This window comes from Ipomoea nil, unplaced genomic scaffold, assembly GCF_001879475.1.
Source record: "Ipomoea nil cultivar Tokyo-kokei standard unplaced genomic scaffold, Asagao_1.1 scaffold1805, whole genome shotgun sequence".
NCBI classification, from domain to species: Eukaryota; Viridiplantae; Streptophyta; class Magnoliopsida; order Solanales; family Convolvulaceae; genus Ipomoea; species Ipomoea nil.
Window position 1 is genome coordinate 14393 of NW_017618233.1, and position 23053 is coordinate 37445.

Below are 23053 nucleotides of genomic sequence, written 5' to 3' on the forward strand. Positions count from 1 at the left end.
TTGAGCAGGGTAAGTGATTAGTCTAAAAAGATAAAAAAACCACACTAATGTGGTAATAGTCTGTAGTCTCCCAGATCTTAAAGTTTTTCTTGTTAAACAGCCACAGTTTTTCCCTTCTTGCAAGAGGAGGAGAATTGGCCCAAAAGCGATCTCCTCACACCATTAGAATCTTCAAGTTCATTGTCTAGCCTTTGAGACTGTTGTATACTTAATGGACTATTGACCTCATTGTCTCCATTAGAAGCTTCATGTATATTAAAATAAAGTTTAGTCTAAAACATGTCAAACATAGGATTAAAAATGTAAAAAATGATTTTACTTTAGTAACAATAACTACCTGATCTGATTCCTCATGTTCCTCTTCGTCCTCATCTATCATTTTTGATATCAAATCCTTGTCTTGGTCTTTAATCAGTTTAGAACAGTATGCTAGGACTAAGGCTTCATCCCTTAGAACTCTCATAACAGTGTAGGCTGAATTTGCTCCCTTCATGAACTCCATTTTTAATGATATCTTAACTACCATTCTCATACCAACTAATGATTCCAATTCTTTTGGAATGTCAGAAACTTAACATACAGAAAATAGCATACTTTTAAAAAAGACAAATAAAAAAAGACTTTATATGTATGTGTTAAATTTAAAAGTAATGTAACTTTACCTTATTATACTTTGTGTACAAACTGTGTGTTGGGATACCAACTAATTCAGAACACTCCCTATCCCATAAAAGGAAGGGAACATCTCCTAGACCTTTATCTAGAACAATAACTTTGACCCGATACTTGACCATTCCTTCTTTATATTTCTTATCACAAGTTGTACAAATCAGATCACCTACTTGTTCATAAAGCTTTCTGTTACATCCTAGTGACATGCAAGAGATGTACATCCATCCAAAAGAACCTTCAATGACCACAATTTTAGCAGAAACATAGAATTCCCCATTCTACAATTTTTTTGAAATCACTTGGTTACTCTGTGTTATGTAATCTATCTTATTTAACCTATAATTAGTTTTGTGGATTGTATTCATGGTTTTTAGAACCATAGAGTCTAACCTGCTTCTTTTTCAATAGATTAACTACTTTAGTTACAGTCAAAGCACCACTCGTAGAGTCATCAATTCCTGTTGATTGAGACAGCACTGTTGCAGTACTGATACTGTGTAAATGACTGTTTGCAGCAGTTAACCTACAGGTAAAATTAATACACAGTTGTATAAATGTCTGATATAGTAGTTTAGAAAATGTAGAGTGTAGATAAAACATAAAATTCAGGCACTTACTAAGACCTAAAATCAGCAAATTCCTAGTAAGATGCATTGAAATGAAGTTGGGTAGCATCATAGCAGCTAGTGATTCTGATTTCACCTATTAGCATGATAGGTGTTAATGAACAATGGAAAACCTAGAAATACTGTAAAAGAATAATGTATGATTATAACTTACCATTGACCACCTTTGCCCGACAAAGCTGAAAAACCAAAATTAGTGGTTCTTTAAGACCTGCATCATAGTATGGTAGCATGGCACCAACATGACTGTCCCACACAGTGCACTGTAAGGTATTTCCCCTATAGGCAAGTGTGTTAGAAAAAATATAATCACTGGAAATATAGGAACAGATTTATTAGTATGAAACTTACTCATTGTCAGCCATTTTAAAGTCTAGTAGTTTGGATGGTCTACCTCCTATGATTTTTTCAACAGGAGCATGGATCTCGACCACTCTGCCTATTAAATATGTATAAATAGAAAATAAATGAATAGTAGACCAAATACTAATATAGTTGAATGAAAAATAGCAAAAATAAGAACAAAATACTTACCAAACAGCACCTTGTGATTGACTTGAGTAGGGTCTTTCAAAGAGTCATAGCTTTTTAGCTGAAACATTTTAGTAGGAAAACCTTTGGATTTGATTGCCTTTACCTGAGTTTTATAGTTTAGCCTGATCATATATTTGTGATCACAAGCTTTGTACATATAATAGTGGGTGAACACCAAAAATTTTTTGACTAAATAGAGCTTCCCTTCTCTGAAAATATTTTTGTATTTTTTTACATCATTGTTTTGCATATTCAAATGAATGAAGGTTCCCTGCACATAAGATTAGTGAAATAAATAAAACATTAGCATAAGGAAAACCTTAAACAATGAACAGAAAAAAACTGTGTACATCAAAAATATGTTTAGAGCCTCGATTTGGTAGAGCATAAATCTGTGTAGAGCCTAAACATTAAACAGTGAACTAAAATATTAAACAGTGAAATAAAATACCTCTTCATCGCAGACCAAAACTTCTTGACTCTTTATCTCTGTAGAGCCTCTATTTTCAGCTATTTCATAACATCTAACACACTTTACTCTTATTGCTTTCTCCCTATCTAGAGGGCCAATATCTTTTACAGCAGCATACATTGGCATGGTTTCTTTGCAGATATTTTGTTTTTTTTTTTTTTTTGTTTTTCTAATTGGCAGGTGATTCGAACTGAAGATATGGTGAAGTTGGGAGTGGATGTCTCCATCGACAGAGGCTTATATACAATGTAAAACTAGATTTCAAAATCTATGATGTTATCTTGGAAGTATGAATGCTGCTGGAGACCTTTCAGTTTCCAAGAGCATGGTGATCAGACATTTACATCATTGAGTCTCTTTAGTATGAGTCTATTTATATTTATTTATTTTAGATTTGAGAAGTATGTTTTTGAAGCAGTGTGATAGTGTTAATACACGTGGTCCTAAAGAGAACCTATCCGACTAAACTCGAGGACCGACCGGGTACGGTTGGGCAGCTCTGGGTCTAGTCTTTCTAATTTCTCCCAAAATCCCTTAACTCAGGTAATTAGAAGGTATTTATAGCTCCACTCCTTATCGGCATGTCGCACGCGTGTCTTCTACGTGTCATCATGCCATCTTGGCCCTTTGTCATCTCTTACTTCCGACACGTGTTGTCCCTTCTTTATTACAAAGGCAAGGCGGTCGGGCTAGTATCAGTCGAGCAACGCGGTCGGGCTAATCGATCGAGCAAGCAGGGCAAGGTTACGGAAAGGACACATGGAGTTCTCGGTCGGAACTTATACTACCACAGTGTTTAATATGAACACTCTCTTTAGAAGTGTGTAATTATTAGAAGTCTATTTAAATTGCTTTATTTTACTTGGTATTACCAAAAAGTAGCTGTCAAAATTAAAGTGCACGCGTTAAGCTTGGTTTAGCACCATTTAGTGTACAACTTTTTTTTTTTTTTTTTTTTTTGTGGACATAAAGTGACATCGTTTTAATTGAGCGGGAGAATTTGTTAAGCAGAAACTTAGAGCTTTATTATAATGATATATTATATTAAGAGTTTGTGTGTGTGTTAAGAGTTTATGTGGATTATGTTAAGAGTTCATGTGTATTCTGCTAAGAGTTTATGTTTATTATGTTAAGAGTTTATGTATATTATTTATTATGTTAGATTATTATATTATGTTAAGAGTTTATGTGTATTATATTATACAATTCTGTACATACGAAACATTTAATTTTTTGAGGGCGCACAATGCATTGTTCGCCTTTGTGCACGATATAACAATTTCCATGTAGGGCTGTTTTTTTTTTTTTTTTTTATTATTTTTTTATTATTTTTAAATTAAGCGGGCTGGCGGGACGGGCTAAAAAGTCCGCTCTAATATGGGCTCAAAAAATTAGAGCCCGCCCCACCCTTTTGGGGCAAATTAAATTGTTGAACCGTGTTTACCTTGCAAGGTGGACATGGTCATGGACGGAGCCAAAGGGGGGGCAGCTGCCCTCCTCACCCCATATATAATAGTTGTATGTATATATGTATATATAGTTTAAATTTTAATATTAGTATAAAAAAACAGATAAATGTTAACAAGAAGTGAATTAATATACGATCTATGCCTACACCGATGCTCAAACCTTAGACCTCCCACATAAGGGAGCAACAGAATACTAGTGGATCACAAGCCACATGGTATATATTTGGTTATAGTGAAGGTCTAGAGTTTGAATCCATTTTTGGTATTATTATAATTTTATAATTTCTCTTGGCTTCAACATAATCACATTGTTAATAGCTTTTTTAATATTTAATAAAACACACAGACACACACACACACACACACACACACACACACACACACACACACACACACACACACACACACACATATATATATATATATATATATATATATATATATAGGGTCCGGATCAGGTGAGGACGTGAGGACTAATCTAGAGCATTAAATCAGAATGATGTATGATTGAGATTAAAAGAAACAAATCACACGGATTAAGAAAACAAATCCCTTTAAAATATTAAAATATATAAATTTAGGGTAAATCAGTCTTATTAAAAGATGTGCATTCCTATACAAAATGTTGTGCATTCCTATACTGAGTGTTGTGCATCAATGACTTCATTGTTGTGCATTCAAACCCCGCCAAAAATCATACAGTGAACATCCAATGTTCTACGATGCATTGAACTATGTGCTATAATGCACAACTCCCTAGCCTATAGTGCACAACTTACAACACTAGGTTGCACAATCAGCACACACGAATGCACAATCGTATTACTCGGGCATTTATACATATACACGACAATCCAAATATAGACAATATTATACTCAAAAGAACAAGCGAAAAAAAATAAAAAATACTGATTAGTTTGCATGGGCAAACACTCAATCAATGATGAAGAAATCGCGGCTCCAAATTGCAACGCTGATGATCCAAGAAAATAGGAAACCAATTTGGCCAAGGATTATACATGCGTTCACACTTAAAAAAAATAGAAAAAGACACTATTATCCCACTTTAACAAAAAAGATCAATCCATGTCATCTCAAGAACTCAAATCTGGACCATCCAAATAAAAAAAAAAACAAACGCACAAGATTAGTCTTCACGTCCTCACCTGATCTGGATTCTATATATATATATATATATATATATAACATTCTTTTATATTAAAAAGGGAAAAATCGCACTTTTGGTCCCTTAATTGTCCCTAGATATGCAATGTAGTCCCTCATTGTCAATTTTGTAAAATTGGTCCCTCAAATGTTTAAATTGTAGGCAATTTGACCCTCCAGTCAAATTTCTCACTAACTAGTGTTAAAATTATGGACAATTTGGTAATTTCACAACAACTAAATTCTAGTGGTGACAGTAGCGCCGCCGGTCCGGCAGTTGACCGGTCGCCGAAATCTGCAAATTTTGGAAATATTCCAGAAATGAATCTGAAGGTGCAAAGGTAGCAAGGGAGGCCCAGATGACAAAAATTTTAAATGAATACACTTCTTCCAAAGAAAAGAAAAAGAAAACAATATTTAAAAAGAAAGAGAACCAGATCATAGTTAATTCCCACTGCTGCGTCGAATGGAGACTGTTGTCGCTGCCGACGAATAGATTCCGCCACAAACCAGAATCGTTGCCGCCGACTAAAATTGCGATGCTGGAAATTAATTTGCTTCACCACCAGACTTTGTCGCCGAAGGCAAGAACCCAGACACGCACAATTATAGAACAAGTGCTCATTGTAGCCAAAGTAGAAAAAGAAGGCCTGAAATACTAGATTTCAATTAGAGGTAAAGAACCTATATGCTGCACATTCAATTTTATCAAAATTTAAGGAAATCCATAATTCAAAAGTAACTTAGCAAATCTTCACAAGAGAACTAGGAATCAGCAGCAAGGTTTTTGGGAGAAAATTTTTTGGGCCATTTCGTTCCAAATTTGTCAGATGTCCTCGATTATCAGGAGAGAAAATGAAGATCTTGAACAATAGAAAAATTTGAAGAAGGCCTCCATCTATTAACCTTACTCCTACAATGTGCTAAAGTCGTCGTCGCCGACAACTTAGACGAAGCAAATAGAATGCTCCTCCAAGTCTCCGAGCTCTCAACCCCATACGGGACCTCCGCACAGCGAGTCGCCGCATACTTCTCGAAAGCCATGTCCGCTCGCCTCGTAAAATCATGCTTAGGAATCTACACGTCGGCACCGCTCAACGCCCTCCCTCGCAGCCTAAATCATAAAATGGCATCCGCCTTCCAGGTCTTCAACGTCACCGGCTCCTCTTAGCAACAGTAGGATCAAGGATTTGGTGGTAAAGAAATTTAATCCCAGATAAAAGCTAGGGCTGAAATGAATTAGGGGTAAATGGCGTGGGATGAGAATGGGGTAACTAAGGACATTGCGAAATTACCAAATTGTGCATGGTATTAACTCTTGTTTGAGAGAAATTTGACTAGAGGGTCAAATTGACTACGGTTTAAACATTTGAGGGACTAATTTTACAAAATTGACAATGAGGGACTACGTTGCATATCTAGAAACAACCGAGGGACCAAAAGTGCGATTTTCCCTATTAAAAATGAGTTGTGTAATTTATAATGTGGTCAATATTCAAATTGTTTTATCAAATTAATTATGCTTCATATTTTGTTATGAATATTTTTAATAAAATTTCTATGTGTTTTATTTTTCGCTCATATCCAACAATATTTATACTTATATTTCTTGGATAATTTATTATTTTTTTTAAATTATCTCTTTTGTTTTAATGTTTCACCTTCAGTTGAAAAAATTGATGGATTTGTTCCTGCTTCTTCGCCCCCTCTCAACAAAATTCCTGGCTCCGTCCCTGGACATGGTTTCAAAATTGTTCATAATTATGAATATAGAGTTCAAAACTTATGAACATAGAGTTCTATAATTATGAATATAGAGTTCTGTAATTGTGAATATAGAGTTCAATAATTGTGAATATGAGTTCAAAAATTATGAACAAAGAGTTTTATAATTATGAACATAGAGTTGAGTAATTATGAACATAGAGTTCTGTAATTGTGAATTTAGAGTTCAATAATTGTGAATATAAAATTAAAAAATTATGAACATATCTACAATTCCAATACGAGTCAATAATGTTAGGCCCTTAACTAGAACAAAAAAACGTCGGTACTATTGTTTCTTAAAATGGATGGTTCATATTATTTTGATTTTAGTATTTTTAATGATTTTTCTTATTTACCCTCTATGATATTATTTTCTTCCCTTAAATAACCTAAATTAAATTCCGTTAGTATAAACTTTAATAACGGAATATTTCATTAACTATTTATTATTTTTAACTTACTCATAAATTTATATAAGAAACGTCTTAAGTTCGAACCACATCACAATTAGAGTTGAAATAATTGTTAAGCATATACTACGAATATGTTAAAATGTATTAAAAATATATATAATATAAAATCTAATATAAACTTTGGTCAAATAATTAGTCCGACAAAATACATAAAATTTAAAGTTAAGCATCAAAGATTATAAATCAAGAACTTTAAAAATCATTTAATTTTTATGCATTTAAAAAAAAACAAATTTAGGTTAAGTTTTTTTTTTTTTTTTTTTTTTTTTTTTTTTTTTTTTTTTTTTTTTTTTTTTTCGTTTAATTAATCTTCTTTTGATTATTTAGATCAGAAAAAAACTTAATATTTCAATTATATTTTTGCATTATTGTTATGATTTAGGTCGTTATGGTAATAATATTTTTTGTATATATTTTTATAATGGTACAATTGTACATTACTTTACAAATATTATACTATTATTTGTTTTATCAGACAAAATTGTTCTTACATCATTGTCAGACATGCGTGACCTAAGTATAAAGTTGTTGATCATAAATACAATTACACATGGACTCTAAAACGGTAGGACCATTTTCCAAAAAATTGACAATGTTGACACCCTATTGGCTCCAATTGAACAAGTTTACACATCAGAATTTTATCAATGCATGAAAACTTCAAAAGAAATTTTAAGTTAATTTTTACTACATCATTATAACAATATCTATTGTAACTATATATTTTGAATTATTTATTATCATCATCTATTGACAGTAATTGTAACTGTTGGTTTTAGGGTTTTTGGGCCCAGGGAGGTCCAACACAACCTTAGTCGGTGGATTCACCTTTCAATAAAAGAACTTTCTTTAGAAGGAAATGAAAATAGCAGAACGGTGCCTCTTATTGCCTGGGCATGGACTCGCCCCTTTCACAATGGCGGAGGGGCCTTTATATAGTAGGCCCTCCTTCAGCCGAGTTAAAGTACATTGAAGGCTGCTTTAAAGCTAATTACATTTTAAGACCGTTGGGTGCCGTTACCGGGCCGTCCAACGGCTCCTTTGGGTTTCCTAACGGTTCGCTCGGTCGAGCCCTTTAAATGCCGCGATAAATGCCACTCAACAGCTCTTTGCCGAGTCTTCTCTTCAACCTGGGCCGGGACTGACTCCTGGACTCGGCCCAGGCCTCTGCCGGGCCCTACTTCTGACCCATATTCTCACTTGCTGGGCCGCTACCTACCCACTCTGGAATCTTCCCCATCTTGGGCCTCTTCTCTTGGGCCCGCCTTCTTGGGTCGGGGTCCTCACCCCATCAACTAGTCCCTCACTTTCTCATACTCGGGCCTCTAACACGAGTATGGGAAAGTAGCAGTATTCCTCCCTTTAATCAGCAAATCTTTGGTTTAATTGTCCCAATAACGCCCGAATTCTTCGCCATCTCGCCTGATTCACCAGGGCCGTTTAGATTCCTCCTCGGCTTCGGGGATCCTATAAATAATACTCTGATCTCTTCACCTTCCATCACCTTTCGAATTAGCCATGGGTCGCTCTCCTCTGAAAGGAAAGAGGATAGACTTTGGGTCGCATCGCCGTCCTCTTCCTTCTAAATGGTCGAGACCTGAAAAGGAGAGCAAATAGAAGGCTCCGCGACCATCCTCCCAGAAACCTCCTACCGGTACCACGTCCCTTATGCCGCAACCGTCGACTGTCGTTCCTTCTCTTGTGACAAACACTCCGGCTTTAGCCTACCTGCCGCCACCTACTATGGCTAGGGTTACTACACAGGATGGATCTTTTGTTGAAGTGGCTGTCCCGGAGCAATTATCCTTCCGCATGACCTTCACCATCCAACTCGACGATCTAGAAGGGCCGGCGACAGATTTGATGACCGATGCTGATTTCGCCCGGTACTTGGAGCTATACCCGGACGATGAGGCGCTGGTAGTGCCACCCATTATGCCTGCTTTCTGGGATTCTTTCTGTCCGTCTCCTACCGGACCATCGGAGGAGACATTTCCTCAGAACGAGTCTTCTTCTCCCAGCGAGTAACTGTGCTGATTGGAGCCTGCCAGTGTCATTTCTAGGGAGAGCCATGAGAGGAGCATTTATATATTTTATCCTTTTCGCTTTGATGTAATAAGCTCCTTGACCTGCGTGCCACCTCTCCGATTAATAATATTATCTATTTCTTTTCGAGATCTCTGCTTTTTTTTTACTCGCCCAGACGCGTTGGTCGACTGGCCTCCGAGCCGGTTAGATGACGAATCTTTAAAGCCTGACATCTGCGATCAGTATCCTTAGGAAATCTCATTTTTTCAGTTACCGTGCGAATCTCCCTCTTCCCGAGCGCAGTTGATGGAACCATTCTCTGACAAAGATTCCCGAATCCCATCTAATCCTGCCCTATGGTAGTTACGATTCTTCCCGCGATTTTCGCCTGGATATTCGCTCCCATTTTGGGCTATATAAAGGGTCACTCTCACTTTGTATTCCTTACACTATCTGATTCAGCAACCTCCATCATGAGTTATCGAACCGATGACCGTCGCTTCTCCATTCGCCTAAAGGAACAGGTTCGACTAGAGAAGCTGAGGCAAAAGAGGTTGGCCAATGGTAGCCGCTTGTCGGGGGATTCTTCCTCAAATCCCATTGTCGTGCCGCCGAACATGCTAGACTTGATCCTCGTGGACTCGGATGAATGCCCAGTGGAGCCGGTAGTAGAGGAGTCAGCACCAAACGAGGAAGAAATGTGGGAGGTTCCTCCTCTCTTCAGGGAGGCTATGTCTCCAGCGCCCTTGAGAGGCCCCTCCAGATGATTGATGATGGGAAGCCTGCCGTCTACCTGGATGAGGTGCCGGATTCGGAGCCGACTCCTCCACCCTTTCGCCCTCAGCTTTTCTTGGAAGGCCCGCCTCCAGCTCGCCGGGTGGAGAAGAACGATCCATGACTGTTTTATCTTTTCCCAATCTTGTAACCTTGGTCGAGATGCAGGCCCTTATCCTTTATGATTAATAAACTGTCGTTCTCTTTGCCTTCCACTTTGTTTGATGTAATATCGACGTCGACTTCTGATTTGACTACTGGACTCGGCCCGGTTTATCCGGGGCCACTTAACGTCTCTCGGTGGGCCTGGTTCAATGGTCTAACTGTAAGCACCTTCGACCCGTACCTAGGCAGCCCAGAGGCCATGGCCTACAATGGGCCTTACGCCAATGAGCCAGGTCGTCCTTGCTTGCCCTAGGTCTAGGCCAGACGCCCCGTCTTAGGCCAACCCTAGGCCTCAACCGTCACTCCGTTTCTCGAGGTCATTTATTGCGAACGTCGCTTCATCTCCCATCAACCTTTACCATTCTCCAATGAATGTCTGACACGTGGCCACCTCTTGGAATTCTCCCCATTTAAATACCCCATCTTCCCTCTTTTCCTCCCTTCGGTACTCAATTTCTGCAAAAATTCCCCGAAATCAAGTTTGATTTTCTTCGGCGACTCTTCTCACCGGACACTATTCAGGTTGGTACCATGTCCTCTTCTCCTTCCTCTTCTTTTCGCCATTCGGCAGAGTCTCCGACCTCCACGTCTTCATCCTCGTCTTCTTCTTCTTCTTCTCCTCGCCATATGGAAGCCCCGTCTGGTATTCCATCGACGTTTTCGCCTTAACCTGCCCCTTCATCTCCGGGGGCGGTTACTCCTCTGAGCCCGGCCCCTCTTACGACGGTGGCGGCTCTTCCCCAGGGTGCCCAACGGCCGAGGGGTAAATTTGACTCCATGCCCCGGCCGATCTCCGTCGCTGGTTACTGAGGCGGACCTGGAAATGGCCCGTTTCCTTCTTGGGCCCTCGGCCACCGTGCTTCCACCAGACGGCCGGCCAATCTTCGACCCGCCGGAAGGTTGTGTTGGCATTTTTTTTTTTTTAAAGAAGTTTATTAATAAAAAGGAAGGCCAAGGCCAGTACAAGGTCCGGATGGACTTAGGCCCCGCATGGCCTAAATCCTACTAATAAGCTAAGTAAGGAAAAGTAAGATAATACAAGATAACATAAAGTGGCCCCCGGGGCTCTAACATGCATGCCCCAAGCCCTATGCTAGCTATCACTAACTAGTCGTAGGCAGGAGTATGTCAAAACCAGAAAGTAGACTGAGATGCTGCACAACTGCATCTCCACCCACCATGTAATCTGAAGCACAAGTAGCGAGGATAGATGACTCGCGCGTCACAAACGTGCCCCCCCAGCCAGTTGCACTACAGCGACTACACACCATAATGCCGCCTAGCCGGGATGCACCACAACTGCAACACCTCCCGGAACGCTATCGACTGCCCGACACGACAAAACAGAGATGTACATCTAACAATGGCACGCAGGCTTAAGTCCAGTAATGGCACGCAGTCCTGAGACAGAAATACAGGTAGATCCCGAGCCAATAAATCATCAACACGGCACAAGGCAGCCAATAGCAGAATTCCCGATCAGCACCAGCACGAACCAGAACCAACCCTAACGGGATTAGCTACTATGGGCCAGCAGCAAGCCTAGACTACCGCCAACGGATTTGAAAAACACCTACCCGGCCACCGTTAAGCCCGGGCTACGATGCAATTTTTACCGCTTGCATCGGCGTTGAGACCTGGTCTTTTCCAAAGATGCCTGCAAAGGCGAAACCAAAAAGAGCCCAAGACCAGTTCATGCCTCCGAGGTCAAAGAAGCAGCACCTGCAAAAATATAAACAAGATAGAACAAGCTAGCATCGTGTTCCCATGACCCAACTATCACATCTATCTCGGGTGAGTGTTTAAGTTTATACCAGGCTGACGCGAACAAAAGCAACCCCCCAAATAATAGCCCGTCCCCCCCCGGAGTCCAGAAGGAACTCAGCTACTATTGGCCAGCAGCAAGCCTGACCAGGTCAACGGATTTGATAATCCTGCCCGGCACACCGTTCAGCCCGGACTAGGGTGCCCTGTTGTACCGCCAGCACCTTACGTTGAGACTCAGCACTGCGAAGCAGGGCTTCACGGTACCCAGAGAACCTCACACACTCACTGTTTTTTAACTCCCATCCACTCTTTCTTTTCCTCCCAACTCTCCTTTTTCTCACTCCATTTCACTCTATTCTTATCTCTCACTCATTCTTTCCACTCGATTCTTTTCTATCCCTTAGCCTTTTCTTTTCTTTTTCCATCTCTTTTCCTTTTCTTTTTTTTTTTTTTTTGTTTTTTCTTTTTTTTTTTCTTTTTTCTTTTTTTTTTCTTTTTTCCAAATTTCCAACAAATCAAACAAAGTACAAGTACAATCACGGGGGATCATCAATATCAAAAAACACATAGGGCACATCATCATGTATCAGTAAAGCACGGACCCTACGTGGCAGATCATTGAGGCTCCGAAAGATGGCCTCCCCCGGCGTATCCACCGCCCAGTTAGCTAGCGCCTGTGCAGGCATATTGGCCCTGGACGGGCACACAGAAGCAGTAACCACCCCACAGGAACACAGAAACCGGAGTCTGGTCACAACATCATCTAGAATCCACGGCGGACGAACAGAGATATCAACGTAGCTAGCCAACTCCGCCCAAGTGGACTCTATATCAATCAAAGTAGTTCCCCCGGCCACGCACCATTCTAGGCAAGAGAAAAGGACCCGGAACATTCCCCGGGCGTGCTCCCCGTGGCCAGACCACGCAACCCCGTAGCAGAAGCCACCCTCCTGGTTGCGCACCACGGCCGCAGCCCCCCAGCCGCCGAAGACCGAGAAAGATTGATCTTTAACGCCCCGGCAACCAGGGGAGACCACCTGACCATCCTAATAACACGCCTCGGCACATGTGCCTCCAAGTATGCCACAATAGTCCTCCAGTTAGAGGGCAGGATATGCTGCATGGGCCAACGCCTAAACAGGCATTCCGCCACCCCCTTTGCCACCCCATGCATCACCCGTGCAACGCTGGGTGTGTCTCGGCCGTACATGCACCCATTACGGTGCTTCCACAGCTCCCACAACACCAGATACGGCAACCTGCAAACAACAAAAGACAAAAGAGGGTTACGCGCCCCCGCCCGACCCCATCCTGCAATCAAAGTCCTAAGACTCCGGTGTCGCAAGTGGAGGCCGAGGGACGCCAAAACATATCTCCAAGCAGCTCTTGCTGTTTCCCCAGAATAAAAGATGTGATCAATAGACTCGGGGACCGGGGCTGGACAACACCGACACCTCGAGACGATCGCATGACCGAAACGGGTCAAGATGTCATCCGTGGGAAGCCGCCCTCGGAACACCCTCCAAGCCAGGAAGGACACCTTAAAAGGAAGGTGCTTGCGCCAACACTTAGCTAAGAGCGGGTCCGGTGCAGTGGGCAAAGCAGGCCTAAGAAAGGCCTTAGCAGAGGAATAAGAAAACATACCGTCGGACGCCATGGTCCAGAGTGGGATATCACGCGGGCCCTGCCCCAAGCGGGACAGGTCCGCCCCAACCCCAGCAAATGCCAAGTCATCGTGGTCTGTCAAATCAAGCTGGCCATCCCACACATAGTCTAGAAGCAGCTCCCGGGAGTAGGAAGCCCCCCGGTGTGGATAAAGCCTGCCAAGTGGGCCCAGACCCGACCAGTTGTCCCACCAGAAACTAACTCGGCCTTGGAACAACCGCCAAGTGAGAACCCCCTCGACCTCATCACGTACCGCCAGCATCCTCTTCCAGGTATGCGAATCTCTATTCTGAACCAACTTAGCAACCGGGTGAACCCGACTGCAATATTTCGCCCTCATAAAGTCCGACCATAAAGTATGATCTATCCGGAAATTCCACCACAATTTAGCACTGGCCGCCCTTACCATCAAGTCTAAATCCATGAACCCCACCCCCCCTTCCTTCTTAGGACGAGAGAGGATTTTCCACGAACTCCAGTGGTACCGGGCGCCCCCTGACTGTTTCCAGAAAAAACTCGCATAACATCTCTCCAAATCCCGTATGACCTGCTTAGGCGGAGCGCAGGCCGAAAATATGTGCAACGGTATGGCCTGCAAGACTGAAGAGATCAAGATTGCCTTCCCGCCCTTCGAGAGCAGCCGGCGCTGCCAACTCAAGCATCTAGCCTTAACTTTATCAATCACCGAGGCAAAGTAGATACACTTTTTACGGCCTATATACACCGGGCAGCCCAAGTATGTAAAAGGAAACTGTTTATGCACACAGCCCGTTGCCCAGCAAATCTGCTCAATCTCGTGGGTCGGAGTACGAGGGTGCATGTAAAACGCACTTTTCTGAAAGCTCACCAACTGTCCCGAGATCTCCTCGTACTCCTTTAACGCCCCAATCACGACCTCAATAGCTCCCAACCTGGCCGTACTAAAAATAATAACATCGTCCGCATAGGCCAGGTGGTGGATATGTGGTGTCCGTGGCGGCTGTGTAAACCAGGGCACCGTAGTGCCATCATAGACCCGCGCAATGTACACCGACAAGACCTCAGCTGCAATCACAAACAGAGTCGGGGACAGCGGGTCCCCTTGCCTGAGACCTCGCGTAGACGTGAAGAAGCCCTCTTTGACTCCATTCACAATCACTGAATACCACACGTTAGACACGGCCCGGAACACCATATCTATCCAGACCTCACTGAAACCCTGGCGGCGCATCACCGAAGTCAGGAAAAACCATGATACCCGGTCATAAGCCTTAGCCATGTCTAACTTAAGGACTATGTCCCGGTTCTGGAAGCTCAACCCGTGGCACATCTCCGACGCTAGAAGCACATTATCTGTAATAGACCGGCCCGCCACAAACCCACTCTGCTGCGGTGACAACACCCGAGGCAAGACTGTAGCCATCCGAACCACCATGAGCTTCGTGATAAGCTTACTACTGAAGTTGCATAGGCTGATGGGTCTGTAGTCCGCAAAAGTCTCCGGACTCGGCTTCTTCGGCAACAGGACGATAGATGTGTGCGTGATAGCCCTGGTAAATTCCCGTCCCGCAAAGTAGCTCCGAACCATGCTAACAACATCATCCTGAATAATATCCCAGCAAGCCTTATAGAAGGCCCCCGAGAAACCATCCGGCCCTGCCGCACTCGTAGAGTTCATCTGCATTACCACCGCCTTCACCTCCTCCACCTCAGGCACCGCCGTCAAAACCTCATTATCCTCCTCTGCAACCAACCGTGGGACACAGTCCAGCCTAGTCAAATCAAAACCCCCAACCTCCGCGGTGAACATATGCTCAAAGAAAGAGACCGCCTGATTAGCAATCCCTTGCCTATCCTCTAGCCACACACCGTCACCACCCTTCACTCTGTGTATATATAGCTTTCGCCTACGTTCCTTAACAACTGAGTGAAAGAACCGGGAGTTTCTATCCCCATCCTGAACGTCGGTGATACGCGCCTTCTGCTGCCAAAATTCTTCTTCTATAGCAATCTGTTTCTGTAACAAAGCAACACCCTTTTTATATTCAATTAAAGCATTCTCATCATCCGGGTGTTGCTGTAAGGCAGTCTCTAGGGCCTGAACACTATCCTCATACTCCCGGAGCTTCACAAAGATATCCCCAAATACAGTCTTGCTCCAGGTGCTCAGAACTTTCCCCAACCTATTCAACTTGGTGGCTATTACAAACATAGGGGCCCCCTCTACAGGAACCTGCCAGCTATCACGCACCACCCTCAGAAAATCGTCGTGCTTAATCCACACGTTCAGGAACACAAAGTGCTTCGGAGTTACCTGCATACTTATCAACTCAAAGGATATTAGAAGCGGACTGTGGTCAGACGTAGACTTTGACAAATGCCGTACGGATGACGTAAAGACCGACTCCCACACCGAGGTGTAGAGGAGCCGATCCAAACGCATCCATATAGCCGCCTCTCTACGGCGCCCATTCCACCAAGTAAAACAGGAACCGTAATAGGCCGCGTCGACCAAGTCACACGCACTGACACACTCCTGAAAATCAGTGGTCTTCCGGTGTGAATACGGTAGACCACCCTTTTTCTCGTCCACACTTAACAGACAGTTAAAATCACCCGCAACCGCCCAAGGCACACCCCCGGGGATCCTAGAAAAAATAGCTTTCAGCTCAACCCACAGGGGGTCCCGGAGGCGTACCTTGGTCTTGGCATAAACAAAAGAGAGCCAGAAAGGCGTGAGAACCGTAGAGTGTACACAAGATATCGTAACACACTGCTCAGTCTGACTCTCAAATGTTACTGCCAAGTCATTATTCCAAAATAGCCAAATTTTATTATTGGCATTCACTTGCACTCGGTGGCTTTTGGATTCCGAGTGCCACCCCATCCCTTTCTTTCTCTTTTCTATCGTCATTATAACCTGGTTCCAGGTCAGCTCATGCCTAACTCCCATCGCCTTCTTGTCTTCTTTATCAATTTATGCCATTGGTGGCTCTGTGAGCCTGACCTAGATCGTTTTAGGTGCCTGTTCACAGTGAACAAGGTCGGCTCGCACTCCCCTGGCTTCATCCAAGTTTCTTCCCGACCTGGGCATCAATTGTTCGAGGGTCTTCCAGATTCCATAAAGGACTGGAAACCCTACATCTTCTTTGTCCGCCCTTCTTTCTCAACCTTCACTTTCCCCACCTTGTAGTCGGTTGCCCTCTTCAAACCCTGCTCCCGGCGCGCTGCCTTCACCCAGGACGTGATCCAGGGTGCCGAGTTCCTGAAGAACTTTGGACCTCACTCTGTTAAGTACTGGTCTCGAGTACTGGCTATGGCGAAATGGGGCCTTTTGCCAGCCGGCACGACCACCTCAGGTAGCCTTTTGTGACCTTCTTGTTTCTTAACTTTCTCACCTGGTCCGACTGCTGACCCTTTTACTTTCCCCTGCAGGACCTTACGACTCCGACTCCACCAGCTCGGACGAAGCCGAGGCTCCAACGCCGGCAATGGCCTACCGTGCTGAAAAGATGAGGCGCCGACTGACGCAGTGGTCGTCCGGTGCTCAAGCAACCTCTTCCTCCCTTCCATCGCCGACTCCCCAGGTGACTCCAACTCCTCCACGAACTATGGTGGACCTGACGTCGTCTCCCGTCACTTCTCCTTCTCGTCTCCCGCCTCCAGTACCTACGGAGAGTCCCAGCTCCAAGCGCACACTGGAGCAGTCGGACGCGCCTCCTCCCAAAAAGATTCGGCCGGGCTTGGAGCTCGAAGAGGATGCCCAGATCTGGGCGGGCAACTACTCGGTCCAGAATTGGGCCAAACACATCATTCTCCCCAAGGATTTGGAGGCGGCGAGCAAGATGCAGGATGAGTACATCCTGGAAGCTTCTCTGAGCCAGTACTACCGAGTAAGTTCTTTTGCTGACCTCCTTTATTTTTCTATTTCCTCTAGATTCTCTTCTAATACTGCTTCTCTTCCCTTTTTCTTAGAACCTCACTTTCCAACTGGAGCTGAGGAGGCGGATACGGGCGCTCAAGACTACCATGCACTCCATCGCCACTCGCCTACGCCAATCGGAGGAGGGTCGCTTGGAAGAGCAGGCGGTTTATGCCAAGGCGAAGGAGGTTCAAACCGCCGAGCTGCTGAGGGTCACTTGCCAATCGGATCCATGCCATCCTCTTGGCCCGCGACCCGTCCTTCACTCCGGAGAGCTGGGGCCTTAAGCTAGTGTTCAATCATTTTCCAGTTGCCGAGACATCTGCGACGACTGCTGATCCGGCGGCTCTTTCTGTGGCGAGTCTGGTGACTTCGACTGAACAGCCTCCTCCTGTGGAAGACCCTTCACCTGCTCCTCTTGCTGGAACATTGGCGGAAGAAAAAGTAGAGGAAGTCAATGTCGAAACCCCCTCCCCCGTAGTCTAGGGCTTTTTAGTAACTTCACCTTTTTTGTAAGGGCTGGCTTTCCCTTCGGGCCTTAGTCGAATGAAGCTTTTCCCTTTGCTTTTCTTCGCGTTTTTCTTTATGCCCCATTTTTTTGTTTATGTCTTTCAACTTCTTTTTTTCCTTACTGAGTCCCTCAATCGAGGCGACTCCTTTTAGTTTTCCCTCGAAAAACAACTAAGGGTCTAGGCCCTTGTCTCCCACCTTTCACTTTCTCGCCGCGTCTCTCAGTCGAGGCGACTCTTTCTGGATTTTTATTGGAAACGACTACGGGTCTGTGCCCTTGTTTCGATTCTCATTCTCGCCGAGTCCCTTAGTCGAGGCGACTCCTTCTGGCTTTTTTCTAGGAAACGACTAAGGGTCTGGGCCCTTGTTTCCTTTCTCTTTCTCGTCAAGTCCCTCAGTCGAGGCGACTCCTTCTGGCTTTTTCTTGGAAATGACTAAGGGTCTGGGCCCTTGTTTCCTTTCTCTTTCTCGCCGAGTCCCTCAGTCGAGGCGACTCCTTCTGGCTTTTTCTTGGAAACGACTAAGGGTCTGGGCCCTTGTTTCCTTTCTCTTTCTCGCCGAGTCCCTCAGTCGAGGGGACTACTTCTGGATTTTTCTTGGAAACGACTAAGGGTCTGGGCCCCTGTTTCCTTTCTCTTTCTCACAGGAGGTCCCTCAGTCGAGGTGACTACTTTTTTTGGCTATTTTCTTGGAAATGACTAAGAGTCGGGGCCCTTGTTTCCTTTCTCTTTCTCGCCGAGTCCCTCAGTCGAGGTGACTCCTTTTGGCTTTTTCTTGGAAACGACTAAGGGTCTGGGCCCTTGTTTCCTTTCTCTTTCTTGCCGAGTCCCTCAGTCGAGGCAACTCCTTCTGGCTTTTTCTTGGAAATGACTAAGGGTATGGGCCCTTGTTTCCTTTCTCTTTGTCGCCGAGTCCCTCAGTCGAGGCGACTCCTTCTGGCTTTTTCTTGGAAACGACTAAGGGTCTGGGCCCTTGTTTCCTTTCTCTTTCTCGCCGAGTCCCTCAGTCGAGGCGACTCCTTCTGGCTTTTTCTTGGAAACGACTAAGGGTCTGGGCCCTTGTTTCCTTTCTCTTTCTCGCCGAGTCCCTCAGTCGTGACGACTCCTTCTGGCTTTTTCTTAGAAACGACTAAGGGTCTGGGCCCTTGTTTCCTTTCTCTTTCTCACAGAGTCCCTCAGTCGAGGCGACTACTTCTGGCTATTTTCTTGGAAATGACTAAGAGTCGGGGCCCTTGTTTCCTTTCTCTTTCTCGCCGAGTCCCTCAGTCGAGGCGACTCTTTCTGGCTTTTCTTGGAAACGACTAAGGGTCTGGGCCCTTGTTTCCTTTCTCTTTCTCGCCGAGTCCCTCAGTCGAGGCGACTCCTTTTGGATTTATCTTGGAAACGACTAAGGGTCTGGGCCTTGTTTCCTTTCTCTTTCTCGCCGAGTCCCTCAGTCGAGGCGACTCCTTCTGGCTTTTTCTTGGAAACGACTAAGGGTCTGGGCCCTTGTTTCCTTTCTCTTTCTCGCCGAGTCCCTCAGTCGTGACGACTCCTTCTGGCTTTTTCTTAGAAACGACTAAGGGTCTGGGCCCTTGTTTCCTTTCTCTTTCTCACAGAGTCCCTCAGTCGAGGCGACTACTTCTGGCTATTTTCTTGGAAATGACTAAGAGTCGGGGCCCTTGTTTCCTTTCTCTTTCTCGCCGAGTCCCTCAGTCGAGGCGACTCTTTCTGGCTTTTTCTTGGAAACGACTAAGGGTCTGGGCCCTTGTTTCCTTTCTCTTTCTCGCCGAGTCCCTCAGTCGAGGCGACTCCTTTTGGATTTATCTTGGAAACGACTAAGGGTCTGGGCCCTTGTTTCCTTTCTCTTTCTCGCCGAGTCCCTCAGTCGAGGCGACTCCTTCTGGCTTTTTCTTGGAAACGACTAAGGGTCTGGGCCCTTGTGACTCCCCAAATATCCACACTCCAAACCATGAATTAATTGAGTAATTAATTCTATTTCTTATGATCTTTTGGTTTGATCTTGAAGTGGGTTTGGGTAGTGAGCTTAGTGGAGAGCTTGTTGTGGTGTAAGAGAGTCTTTTGGTCTTCAAGAGGTAACCCATGCTCTACAAAACCTATTTTGCTTACCTATATATGATTTCTTGGCTTCTACTTGTGTTTTGCTATGAAATGTGAGAGTTTATGCATTTATCTTGTGATATTGCATATCTAGAGCTTGTGTTTAGGTTCCTTTGTGCCATTGCTTGGAATTTTCCTTGGTTCAAGTCATTTTGTTGTGCTTGGTGAGATTTGGCATGTTTTGGACTTGAATTTGTGTTTGGAGGAGAAAATCCCCGAAGGGATTTGTTGTGGTACAGGGACGTACCCGCGGGCGGAACGGCGGGCGGGGCACCACCTGCCGGCCTACCCGCAGGAACGTATGCCTTGTGGGTGTTGTACCCGCGGGCGGGACCACGGGTGGGGCACTACCCGTGGGTCCACCCGCGGGGAACACGGTGAGGTTGGAGTGGGATTTGTTCCCCGTGTTTCGTTTGTCTCCGGTCTTTGATCTTTTGGCCTCCCGTTGTTCTTTTGTGGAACTATTTGAGCGTCTTCTTAATGTTTCGTAGGTCTAGAGCTTTATGGTAGGTATCCATGTATGATCTTTGGTGTTGTGTATCGTGCTAAGTGTTCAACATTGTGTTTCGTTGAACCGTGTGGTGTCTTGTGTGTTCCTCGGAACTATCTTGAGTTTCCTCGTTGTTGAGCTTGCTAGTTATTATCTTAATGCTAGCGTCGTTGTTGTCGATGGGTGGTGACCTGTCTCTTGTTTGAGTATGTTTCATACCTTCTTTTGCAATCCGTTGCTTGTTTCGTGTGGGTGGTGGTGCGTGTGTGGCTTTACCTGGATTGCACGATTAGTGGTATGGGACGCTAGTCACCAAGGTATTGCAGCGGTCCTCGTGGTGGCCGTGACGTGATTTTATGGAGTTGTGGCTGAGTCCACGTGTTTAGGCGATAACATTGTGTTATCCGGGCATGTGTTGCCGTGAATTGGTGGGTTTTCGTTGGTGGTTATAGGTGGGGGACGACGGTCCCGGAGGAATAAGGTTGGACTTGGCTGTACAGGGGCTTTCTGGAGGTAATGGTTGGCACCGAAGGTACAAGGTTGGGGGTAGCCATAAGGTTGGAACAGGGCATAAGGAAGGCGTATCAACTCGTGATGGGTGATGTCACGAGGGCTTGTGAAGCGTTGTTGTGGTGAGTTCTCTTCTCTCGTGACGTGTGTAGTCATGGAGGCTTGTGGTGTGGTGTTTTGGCATGTGTTTTCGTTGGGTGAGTCTTTATCCTTGTGTGTGGTTAACCTTTGTGGTTTGGGATGTGTTCCCGGTTTTGTCCTTGTGAGTGGTGAGTCTTGTGTTGTCTTTTGATCTTGGCTTTTGACTTATATATATGTATTCCGTTTCGAAAATGGTTTTCATATTATTGATAGGCATATTTTACACTCATATTTTAGGTACATCTTTATAAATAATTTTGCATTAGTTATTTAATATATCTAATAATTAGTTCTTTTATATATAAATATAATAATATATATATAATATATATAAATATATATAGAATGCATACTAGTATATATATAAGGCGTACTGCTTTATAAATGATTATATATATTATATATATATATATATATATATATATATAATATATATATTATAATAAAGCTTACCAATCAAACCAAATTGAAACTCTATTTTCTTTCTTACCCCAAACTCTATTTTCTTTCTTTCATTTAGACATGGCAGCGCAGCTAGTGGAGAATGTCATCAAACCGCTTCCATCGGCGAGAGCGTTGTCCAAAGACCGCACCATGGCGCAAAAGGAGGAAATAAGTGGCAGAGATTCATTTGAGTTTATTTTAAGAATAGTATAAATAGTAGAAGTTTTTCTATTGTAAAACGTTCATTCCCTCCTCTATAGTATTCGTTGAAGTTGTTATCAATGTCCATTTGTGGCTAATTTCTAGTTGGTTTAGTGAATTGAAGCCCCGGAGTTCATAACGCTGTAAGGTTATTTATTTAACTTTATTATATATATGTTTTTATGCATTTTGAGTATTAAATATTCTTCTAAATATTTGAATAGTTGTATCATTTAATTGCTGAGGCCTACTAGTTATTTATTTGATATAATTATTTGCTATATTAGATAATGTTGTGCTACAAATTATTCTAATATTCAGTAGCAACTGAGGTTAATTATTGACGGCTTAGTGATAATTGGTCTCGGGTAGAATATTTTCCTAAATTAAATGCAACCGCTTGTGCTTGTGTTATTTAGTTTGTCGGTTTTCCTAGTTCCTATTGCTGCTATTAAATTAAATCTATAGCGCTTGTCTTAGATTATTTAGTAGTTAGGGGTAATTAAACCGCTTGTGCTTTATTTACCTACAACTAAGGGAAAACAGAAATGAAATAATTTCACGACAAATATTCAATTGCATATTAATTACTTTATTAATCAATGATCAGTGTTGAATTCCGGTGGTGGATCTTTACTAACCAAGGTCTCCTATTATAAGTGTTTTCGATATATTATTTTCATTGCTTTATTCATTCAATTAAATTTCTTGTTTATTTAAATTCTCTTTTATTTTATCTTTATTCTCGATATATTCCAAACCCCCCTACCTTTAATTTGAGCAAAAGTTAAACTAGTTACTCCTCGTGGGATCGATCCTTACTCCCGCTACTACGTTTGTAAGGTTTTAATTTGGAAGCCTACGACAGCTCACCAATTATATATCTACCTATTTATGATACTTAAAGGTATTGGTGGGTTACCAGCATCTTTCGCTGACCGGGCGTCGCCCCGATGTTTATCTTTGTATCTTTCAGGTGATGCGTAGTCGAGCGCGATGTCTAGAGCCGGTAGCTTAGCACCTATATCTTTAGACAGTGTTGTTGAGGCCTGTGTGCCAATGTCTTTGGACTGTTCTAGTTTGGATGTTTTTGGGATAGTGTTACACTTGCAAATTGTCGCCGTAGCGTATACCTAGTGTGGTATACGTGGCATAACACCCCGTTTTGGATTCCTTTTATC

The 23053-nt window shown here is 43.5% G+C and overlaps 1 protein-coding gene across 1 annotated transcript; it reads right to left on the bottom strand.

Annotated features, from left to right (window-relative positions):
- Positions 1-92: 92 nt before the first annotated feature.
- LOC109192654 lies at positions 93-2430 on the bottom strand. The gene is made up of 10 exons (XM_019343352.1): positions 2284-2430; positions 2068-2103; positions 1833-1935; positions 1650-1737; positions 1453-1577; positions 1286-1364; positions 1063-1195; positions 701-950; positions 338-570; positions 93-272 (listed from the first exon to the last, which is right to left on the bottom strand). The coding sequence occupies exons 1-10, from the start codon at positions 2428-2430 to the stop codon at positions 93-95; spliced, it is 1374 nt and encodes a 457-aa protein (XP_019198897.1).
- Between the last annotated feature and the right edge of the window lie 20623 nt (positions 2431-23053).

Excerpts from the sequence above, each read along its gene's own strand:
- LOC109192654 (XM_019343352.1), bottom strand. The coding sequence starts at position 2,430 with ATGCCAATGTATGCTGCTGTAAAAGATATTGGCCCTCTAGATAGGGAG. Across the intron at positions 1,936-2,067 it reads TGAATATGCAAAACAATGAT|GTAAAGGCAATCAAATCCAA; the intron begins GTAAAAAAATAC and ends TATAAAACTCAG. Across the intron at positions 571-700 it reads GGAGTGTTCTGAATTAGTTG|TTTCTGACATTCCAAAAGAA; the intron begins GTATCCCAACAC and ends CTGTATGTTAAG.